General features: G+C 37.6%; 1 protein-coding gene across 1 annotated transcript; it reads right to left on the bottom strand.

The window, feature by feature from the left end:
* Positions 1 to 423: 423 nt before the first annotated feature.
* Positions 424 to 7248, bottom strand: LOC131805897 (probable cytochrome P450 6v1). Its single transcript, XM_059129659.1, has 3 exons — positions 6106 to 7248; positions 4954 to 5772; positions 424 to 809 (listed from the first exon to the last, which is right to left on the bottom strand). Exons 1-3 carry the CDS (start codon positions 6571 to 6573, stop codon positions 534 to 536), a joined length of 1563 nt encoding a protein of 520 aa, XP_058985642.1. The 5' UTR covers positions 6574 to 7248; the 3' UTR covers positions 424 to 533.
* Between the last annotated feature and the right edge of the window lie 3842 nt (positions 7249 to 11090).

Below are 11090 nucleotides of genomic sequence, written 5' to 3'. Positions count from 1 at the left end.
TTTTTGTTTTCTTTTTTAATTTTGTTTACACCACTGTACCCAACATGCCTGCCTACAAAACACACGCACATAATCATCCCCATCCACCATCAGGCCACCCGGTTCAAAATGCAAAACTGATAACATATCATTTCGTACGTCCCCACCATTAATACATTTGTTATGATTTCGATAAAAATATAAACGAAAATGAAACGCTGCGTAAGTAGGTAAGTATTTTGCAAGCTCATCGGAACTCCAAACTAACAACAAGGAGGGCGGGCTACGTCATAATTTCGAGAAGCTTCTATCTTCAGTTGTGGTTCCATAGAGATTGTCGCTTTGAGATATAGAACTAACAACTTGCGTCGAAATAAAACACAACACACAACTTTGTTGTTATATTTTTTTTATTTTTTTATTTTTTTTCGTAAAAAAACTTGCTTTGTTTTTAGTTTTTTTTTTTTTTTTTGTTTTAAAATCTAAATTAGTTAATTAATCAGTAAATAGTAAAAAATGTGTGTGTATGTATGTGTTTAAGTTCCTATAACTAACTAAATTTCAACAAGTTTTAAGTAAATACCACCCTCTTGCGTTAGGAGAGCGTAACGCTTATCAAACTTGATGCTACTGACAGTCTTATCACAGCATTCAACGCGATGATGCTTCAAAAAATGTATCAGACCCAATTTCACCTGCAGCAGCGCAAATGGCTGGGCAATACACTGATGGGGTCCAGCGCCGAATGGCAGATATGTCATGGGTTTGTGAGATTTCTTTTGTTCCGGCGAAAAGCGTTCCGGATCAAAGAGGTCTGGTTCGGGCCAATACTGAAAATAAAATAAGAGCATAAAAAAATCGAAAATTAAATATTTGTAAATTGTATTGAGAAAATGTTGAAAATTATATATTTTGTAAAGGGAAAACGTGACTTTCGTTATAATTAATAATAATAAATAATAAAATTAAAAAATACATCAAAAATTATTACCAATTTTGAATTGGTTAATTACCTTACCAATCCCCATATAGGAGCGAAATATGTACCGGCATCATCCAAAGTGGCTACGGAAAATCCATATGTTTTGGAATCCATCTTGTTAAAATGTTGGTCATCAAATAACAGCATCACCCTGCAAATGTTTTTTCTGGCCCTTGTAGAAAACGATCCTGAAATGCGGTAGTAGGCTCCAAAGACCCGGTTGTTAACAAGTATTCATAGGAAAAAAATTCAGCCGAACGAGTTCCAATTTTTTTTCGCGAAAAATACAATTCCCTTTTCATCAAGTCGATATGGTCCTTGATATTTTCAACAAGATTCATAATTGTTGAAAAAATTTGGTCCTTTTTAAATTGTGTTTTACATTAGACCAACGTATCCCTAGTTCTGATGTTACTACAAATATTGCAATGTTGGAAGAAAACACTTGCTCTATTGGGATCTAGTGAGCTTGAAGCAAATCGGCCAATTTGGACACTCTCTTATACCCTCAGACATATGATACTAAGTCTCATTGGACCAAATCTATTTCAGAACATTTGGAGTCGATCTATCGATGTCCGTCCGTCCATCTAGTAGACTAGTGCGTACGATAACTTGTTATATTATTGTCACACTTAGATCGAGTTCGCATATGCGCAATATCGGTCCACTCCTTCAGGTACGACCCACACAAAAGGTCGACATTTTCCAAGAAAATAGTTTGTTTCTTGAAAAGAGAAAGAATCATCCGACTTTGCAAATTCAAATATTTTCACCTGGCGCAGAACTGGACAATATCGAACCCCTCCATCAAGTACCTCCCCGAAAAGTGTCAACATTTTGAATAATTATGACTCTCATATGTGAAATAAGGGTCCAATTGTCTTCAAAATCTAATATTTTTACCAGCACAAGACATGTTGTGATGATGGAATATATCGGCCCACTCTTTCTGGAAGACTTCTTTTCTGGTAAATCTCCCACCCAATTTTGTTCAAATTTTGTAAATCCTAATATTTGCATCTGTGCTGGGTTAGAGGCAAAAATAGGCACAAAGGTCAATTTTGTTAATAATAATAACTCATATAAAATGTGAAAATAAGAGTCGAATTTTGAACCTATTCCAAATTTGGACCCTTTGTGGGGATATTGTCCCTTTTCGCACCTGACCTACCACTAACAAAAATATTGGGATTTTTCAAGTTTTTATAAAATTGAATTAGGTAAATTGTTTTCATGGAAAATTCTGACCTTTTGTGGGAGAGGTAGCAGAAGGAGTGGACCGCTGTTGCTCATCCTCGAACTCGGTCTTAGTTTGATAATATTACGATGCACAAGCTCAAAATGACCTGAAACGGATCCAAAGAGACATTGGGTCTATAACCGTTATTTTCACTTTCGCTGTTTCTGAAAGGCATTTTTATACCGCTTCAAAGTTTAATAAATTATGTAAAATTTTCCTTTTTTGGAAAAAATAACAGGAAAATGTTTACCTTTTACACAAACAACTCCTCAACATCTTTCAGTTTGAAATTATTCCAGGAGGATATAAGTAAAAACCTTTTCTTGTCCAAAACTTTTTCAACGTCTTCCAATGTAAACGTCAGATCCTATTTTAGGATTTAAACTTTATCCATTTATAATTTAGTACTTTTTGAGCAACTGTAGTGCGTACCACCTCCAAATCTCAACCTCACATACCAACAGCTATCAAAATATCAAATTTCAGCTCTATCCCTTAAACAATACAAAATTTACACCAAAAGTTATAGTACATATTTCTAAAACAATTTCAGATACCAACATAGCACACATTTTCGAAATCACCTCCATATCTGAACCTTAGATACCAACAGACACCTAAAAACATAAAATCCAAGCCCTATACCGTCACCCAATACCCAATTTAGTAACACTTAGTACTTTTCAAACAATTATAGCAAATATTTCCAAAACTACTCAAGATCTTTACCACGGACAGAAATGCTAACAGAGACCTCAATATCAAATTTCGGGATTCCAGATCTATCCCTTCGGCCAATACCAAATTTAGTATCGTTTAGTACTTTTCGTACAAATATAGAACGCATTTCGAAACCATAACCAAATTTCAAACACAGACATCATCAGTAATCAAAATATCAAATTTCAGAACTGTATCTAGTACTATTCAGTACTTTTCGTACAATTACTGCAGACATTTCCGAAACCATCTCCATATGTCCAGACTACACATAAAAGCGACCCTAATACCAAATGCTAGATTTTAAGCACTATCTGTTCAACCAGTACCAAATTGTAGCAAATACAGCACTACACTATTAGGTACACAGTAGAAGGAATTCCCGAAAGATCCTACATAACTCAATCCTTTATCCAACAGTTATCTTGATTTCACATTTCTGTATTATAGCCGTATCGGTAGGCACAAATCCAAAATGTACCAAAACGTCCTACATACCCCAATCCTACACTCAAAATTTCGAAACCTACCTCCATACCTCAATCATTGAATCCCATATTTCCAAATGTCAGAATCCGAGCTCTATCGGTTGCCCATAATTTCAGTTTGTACCGAATTAAGTATCATTTAGTAGACATAAATATGAATTTCCGAAGCTTCCTACATATCCCATTACTATACTCCCAGAATAGTCCCAATTCAAAATTTCACGATTCCACCCTATCGGTTCGCCCAATGCAAATTGTACTGAATTTAGTATCATGTAGTACGCATAAGTAAAAACAGGATTCCAACTCTATCGGTTTTCTCAAAACTAAATTGTACCAAATTTAGTAGTTTTCTGTAAACATAATGTAATGATAACTAGTTTATTATCCCCATCTTACACTCCGCCACTAATGTAAATTTCAAATTGAAGGCATCCAGTTCCATCCGTTTCTCTAAATTCGAATGGTACCAAACTTAGTACCGTTTAGTACTTTTGGTGTACATAAGTACAAATTTCGAAAACTTCCTCCATATTCCATTCCAGCACTCCGCCAGTAATGTTTATTTCAAATTTCAGGCTTCCAGCTCCATTCGTTCCTTCGAATTCGAATGATATGAAATGTAGTACTTTTCGTACAATTATAGTACATATTTGCAAATCCTCCCCCTTTATTCCAATACTACTCTTTAACCTTGATTTCCATCCAAATTGCAAGTTTTTAGCTCTTTCCGTTCACATAATGGCAAATGGTACCATTTTTAAAGTTTAGTACCATTTTAGAACCTTTAAACTTAAAGTACGAATTTCCAAAAACCTTTTTGCACATCTATCCTGCACTCCATCAGTGACTATCATTGCAAATTTTAGAATTTTAGCTTATTCCTTTTGTCCAATAAAAAGTATTCAATTCTCGTATTCTTTTAGTACGAATTTCCAAAACCTCAGACTACGCACCCAGTCTAACCCTCGTGCAAAGTTTCAAGATTTTAGCCTCAGCCGTTTCGTCGGTGCATTGATTCTAGATTAGTCAAATAGTTATTTCAATACTTGATTTTAAACATAGAAAGAAAGAAAAGTGTGTCGACATGTTCTAACACCCTCCCCCTTTGGGGTTTTGAATATAAATTGACCTGAACGATAAAACTGGTATTAAATATTCTATTAGAAAATGTGAGTCAAGTCGAACCGATATCTTAAATCTGTTTAAAATACCAAACTATACAATAGCCCAATAGCATAATGAAAATGCTAACTGCCCATGATTAACATTTCGAGCAGGAAAAAGTTGTTTGGTGGAAAGTTTTGAAGTGGAAGCGAAAAGTAGACCTAACCACAAACCCAATTAGAAAAAAAAAACATCAAAACACATTAAAAAAAAACATAGAAGAAAACGAAAACCTGAAATAACTAGAAATAAAAATAATTCAAAATTAGTTTTGAAATTCACGTTTCCCGAATATTTGAATTGAATATTATGCGAAACTAACTGACTGACTCAGCAGCAGCTTTCAAACTAAACCTTATCCGCCGTCAACTTACCTGAGGATCATAATGTAAAGCTAAATTAGATATGTACACAGGCATGCCTCGTCTGGCCATGCATTCAGCATTCGGACGGAATGATACAAATCGTTTGCGATTCAATGGCGTGCATTCTCTTTCCAAAAATGGCACAATCGGGTACTTGCGTAGCGTCTCATCCACCACCATAGCCAAATAGGTCATACGTTCAACATGTTCATAGTCCAGGGCGTTACCGTGCAAATCGGCGAGGGTCGTGGTTATTTCTAAATGCAGGCGTTCCTGTATTTTGGGCTGCCGGGCCAATTCGTAGAGAGCAAATGCCAGGGTGGCCGATGACGTTTGTATTCCAGCCAGCTGGAAGACAGCCGCCTGGGCGACCAAATACTCCTGTTGATGGGCAAAGTGCGATTTGTCCGGATTCAGTTCGGCCTCTTTCTTGAACGTCAACAACGTTTCGATGAGATCATTGCGCAAGATGCCGTCACGTTCACGGTCCTCCAGGATGCCAATAACTAAACGCCGTATAAATTCGGTATGTTCAGAGGTAAAGAGTTGGGGTCGTAGAAATCTAACTAACTTGGGTATGATAAAGATAAGACAAAGGTCGACGGCTCGCCTATAGGTAATGGAAAACATCTCGCGACTATGACCACCCAGCTGGGAGCGCATTGTATTGCGCAGTGAATAGCTTTTCAGACCGAATGCAATGCTGGCAATCATATCAGTGTTGTAGAGGTCGCACACGTCCTTGATCTGTACTATGGGTCCATCGCTGTTGTTTTGCTTCATATCTTTGGTAAGTTTAGCCAAATACGTCTCTAAGTCATAGCCAATCTGTTGTTGTTGGATGGAATATGGATGCCGGAGGAATGCATGACATGATAGGGGAAGATAAGAATTGGAAGAATAAAAAAATTGTGGATTTTCGTCAACCTAGTTTGTGTGTGTGTGTGTTCATTGGAACGAGAACAAAAGAGGGATGAAAAAAAGTGCAAAACAAAACACAAAACAATAACAGAGAACCATGCATTACGAGAGATGAAAAGATCAAGAGAATGTGAAAAAGCTAGAGAGCGAGAGAGAGAAAGACCACTCAAGATCTCTGTGATGCCAACAGAGATGCCATATTTTGTTTTTGCATTACGCTTGTGCCTCTTTTTTGTTTACCTCTTCCATTAGGGAAAACATTTGCCTCAGCTTTCCCGTCGAAAATACCGGAGACACTTTTGTCCTTATGTCACGCCATTCCGGGTTGCGGGCAAAAAACAAATTCAAAGCTCCCATTTTATCCTGATGCCGATCACACTTCGAAAAGCGATGGGAAAAATTCACAAAATCCTCTACCAACACCTGTCGTATCGCCTGGAGATCACGCAACAACAATGCCGGCTGATGGAACAGATAAATGCCAACTAAGGGCTCACGTGCAAAACGCTCATTGAAGTAGAAGTCGCGCAACTGCAGCGCAAAGGAGTTCTGCATTTTGATGACATCCTTCAGATTGCCCAGCAGGTGGTGGGGCCGCACGAATTTCACTCGTCTGCGCTGCCAATAGACATAAGTACGCCGCGACCAAATGAACACCGCCGTCAATATGGTAATAACAATCAAGAGAATTGTAGTGGCATCTACCATGGCCACCGCCAAACGAGGAGGAAAATGTGATCACAAACAAACAAGAACAGCAACAACAACAGCTTTCGAATCACAACAACTCAAAGAGACAGACATAAAATTGGAGGGTAAAAACAAAGAAAGCACAATAGCTTTTCCTCTTTTTTTCGTATATTTTTATTTCTTTTGTTGTTGTTATTGGTCGGACACTTGTTTTCCACAGATTTTCAATTCAATTTCTTCTTCTTTTCTTAATTCACAATCTATTTTGCGGAATTTTTCTCCAATTTTGTTGTCGTCGGATGCTTCACGTTTTTTTTTTGGAACACAGCACACGAAACGTATAATGGGAAGAGGGTAAGAAATGTTTGGGGCAAAGGCAAAAAAAATAAAACAAATAGGCACGGCACGGAGCGGCGCGTCTTCGTCAACGAAACAACTGACCAAAATATTTTTTTAATTATTTTTAATAAATAATAAGAACGTCTGGTTCTGAACCGAGAACCACGCAGACTGTCAATTCTCTTTTGAAATTTGACAAACAATTGCTGCTGTTGCGGCTGTAGATCGCTTACGTACGACCGACATGCTCACACTCAATGTACGTACACGTCACGTCACAACAACATCGGTCGCCGTCTTCGTCAACAGCTTTTTTTATTTTAGTAGTAAAAAGCCAAGCATCGTTGTGTGGGCAGAACACAACAACAACAACAACAACACAGGCAAATAAATACCTACCACCACACGAACGACCGCAGAAACCGCAAAACTAAAATCTCAAAAAATAATATCACCAGCGGTAGCAACAACAACACCATCGCCAGCAATAACACGCCGGCAACATACCCAGCTCTCAACCGAAACTTTATCAATTGAAAATTAGTTCGCACACTGCCGCCACAAGTATAAACAATTTTGTAGATACGTTCTCTCTTCTCTTTGCTCACCAGTGCTCACTCTCACTTATTGCGAACCAGCGGAAAACCGGTCGTCTTGTTGTTGTGAGAACTTTAGTATAGTTTGCTTTGTTTTGTTGTCTTTATGGATCGAAAACAATTACTGGGCTGCCTTTGTTTGATAACGAATGAAAGCATGCTACGGAGACTTGGAATAGGGAAGTGGGATCACTTTCGCAGAAGAGAATATCAATTATATCCTATCCTATCTCTAATATCTTTGTAACAGATCTTGTGGAAATATAATTTTAATTTCGCGTTTTATGAGCTTCATGGATATTCAAAATGTTGAAACTTTGTGAAAGAGTTACAAGAAGGAGTGAACCGATATATCCCATTTTCTCTGCAGATCCTGTATTAGTAGAAATAATGGGATGTGTGAAATATGAAGAGAACCGGATGCTTATTTCGGATTTTATGATCGCTTTGTTTATTTAAAACTTTTACCCTTTTGGGTGGTACCAGCAAGCCAGACGAACGCATTTTTTCCAAAGAGACCTAGGGTCTAAAATCGTTAATTTGATGAGACACGTTTTCGCCGTATCAAATGATATATATCCTCTTCAGGTATATCGGGAAGTATCGTTGTATGGGGGCTTTATCAATTAGTGGACCAAGAACCTAAAAAGTTAAGTTTCAGCTGATCTGATCGGAAATTGTGGCAGAAACCCCAAAAATACCGAAAATAAGGACGTACCGTTATATGGGGGCTATACCAATTAGTGGACTTGTATTTTTTTGCAGGGAAAGAACAGACCTACATTGAACCCTAATGTCAAGTTTCAGCTAATGTGGTTGGAAATTGTGGAAGAAATCGAAAATCTAGAGTATCGTTATATAAGGGCTATACTAATTCTTGAACCAATACAGCCCACTTGCAGTATCAATCAGACTGCATATAATATAGCTTTGTAATAAATTTAATAGCTCTAGATTAATAACTGTGGACTCTATCGTGGTTTCAACATACAGACGGATATCGCTATATCTCATTTTATTCTTATCAGTATGTACATATACTTTTCGGGGTCTCCGACAATTATATCCAGGTGTTGAAAACAGAATGACAAATTTAATATACCCTTCATTTTCTTGTGGATGGTACGAAAATGCATCATATTTATTTAATTTGTATGCCCCCCACCATACATAGTATTGAGGGCATAATAAGTTCGTCATCCCGTATATTTTATATATTCTTCATCAGCGTAAAATTCTAAGCCGACTTAGCCCTGTCCGTCCTTCAGCTTTTTTAATTACGCTAGAGTCAAAACGAATTAAGATAGGATGCTACAATTTTGCACAGATCAGTCTTTTGTCTGCACTCAGGTCAATTCGGAGATTAGCTAAATCGGCCCAAGATATCGTATTGCACCTATATAACGGTACCTCCGATATACCGTACATTGATGATTTTATCCAGATTTTTCAATGGAATTGTGGGATATTCTACACAAGGGTTCGCTCTGAGTACTTTACCACCATAGAAGAGTATTGTCTGCAGGGTGAGATGAAAAAACTGCAACCAACTTCCGACTCTGTCATTTCTAAGCCAATCGTCAGACAGCTGTTAAAATTATTCCAGTAACAGCACATTATATTGTCTACAAGCGTTAAAAACTTTTTTGGTGAGAATTTTCCAGAAAAGAAGTTATTCGTGATGGAATTTAAGCGTGATAATGAGATTTCTCTATATATGTCTGGAAAACCACAACTGAATAAATGTTTTGTATCTCGTACCATCGCTCGTTACGGTGATACTGGTAGCGTAGCCCGACTATAAGGAAGTGGACGGAAGAAAACAGCAACATCAGCAGAAATTGTTCGAAAAGTAAAGAAACGACTTGATCTGATCGAAACCCGCGTTGCAATGGCCGAAAAATGGCTCGTGAACTGAAGATATCGCAATATTCCATTCGAAAAATATTGATAAAATGAACTCGGTGTAAAGCCATTGAAATTCCAAAAAGTGCAAGAACTTAAACCGCAACAGAAAGAAAATAGATTCAAAAGAGCTAAAGAGTTGCTTCGCTTGGCCGAAAGTGGTGAACTTCCGAATTTGGTTTTTCCGATGAGAAAACATTCGTTGTCCAGCAGTTTGTAAACTAACGAACTTATTGTGTTTACTTGCCAAAGAGGTCAGCTGAAAATGTGCACTTTCGGTTGGCCACCAGAACTTAAGCACAGGTCATGGTGATGGTTTAGACCGCCATAACAGCCGATGGTCGCTCTCCGCTCATATTAATCGACCGTGGCACCAGAATAAATGCCGAATATTATCACGAAAATATTCTGTAGGGTGTATTAAAGCCTTGGGCACGCAAACATTTTGGCCGGCTTGGACATTCCAACAGGACTCAGCACCATCGCACTCAGCACGCGTCACCAAAGAAAGGTTACAAAATGAGGTTCCACGCTTCATTTCCAATTCGTTGGACTATTGTTTCAGGAGTATTTTGGAAAGCAAGGTTGGAACTAAAAAATACCAACGTGTCCATCACCTCAAGTAAGCGCTTCGCCGAAAATGGGCCAAAATACGGCAGAGCAACATTCGGGCAGCGTGTGACGGTTTCATTGGCCGTTTGAAGACCAAAATTCGTGCCGAAGGTAACCGATTCGAACAAATCTAAACTTATTCTAAAAGTTTATAATATTTCCGACATTTTTTGCTTTCATTCAAAAAAATTACAAAAAATGTAAAAATTATGGCGTTTGATTTTGTTGCAGTTTTTTTATTTCACCCTGTATATGGGTCCACGAAATCGTATAGGCCCCATACAATGGTACCCCTTCATATTCGGTATTTTGATGGTTTAAACGACATTTCTACCGGTTTTGTTTTTCCAAATTTCGTATTTGTAGTGGGTACATCAGTCTATCACAAAAAATTGCGTATCCACGTCTTCGTATAGCCTCCATATCACGATACCTCCCGATATTCGGTATTTTGATGATTACATGGATATTGTTTACCGGAATTGTTTCAAATTTCCTATTTGAAGCACATAATGGGTACTACAACTTATGACAAAAAATTGTCTATGTAGGTCCACGTTTTCGTATTTAGCCCACATGTAACGAGGGAGGGAGGTACTTTTATTCGGCATTTTGATGATATTACCGAAATTTTTTACCGGAAACGTATTTCAAATTCGTAGTGGGTACTACAGCCGATAACGGAAAAATACTTATGCAGGACTTCGTCTTTCTATAGCTAATATATAACGGGTTTCCTTTGAGCGGTATTTTTCGACAAAATTTTTAGACATTTCTTAAGTTTTTTCATAATGGCGGAGGGTATTAAAAGTTCGGCCTGGTTGAACTTAGCTGCTTTTTTATTTGTTCCATGTTATATAGATAAAAAGTAAACAAGCTGTAAGTTTGGCCGGGCCGAACTTTGAATACCCCCCACCATTTCGAACGAATTTGGCAATTCTCAAAAACAATAAAGTCCGTTAAAAATTCTGTTAAAATCTTAAAAATTCCGAATGTAGCTGTTATATTAGGTTCTATACGAGGACATGGACCTGCATAGGTAACATCTGTCTTGAGCCATTACAATATTCAAATTTAGAAACT

Source organism: Musca domestica, unplaced genomic scaffold (genome assembly GCF_030504385.1).
Source record: "Musca domestica strain aabys unplaced genomic scaffold, Musca_domestica.polishedcontigs.V.1.1 64, whole genome shotgun sequence".
NCBI lineage: Eukaryota > Metazoa > Arthropoda > Insecta > Diptera > Muscidae > Musca > Musca domestica.
The sequence above is the reverse complement of the archived record's forward strand: the minus strand, read 5'-3'. Positions and strand labels throughout refer to the sequence as shown.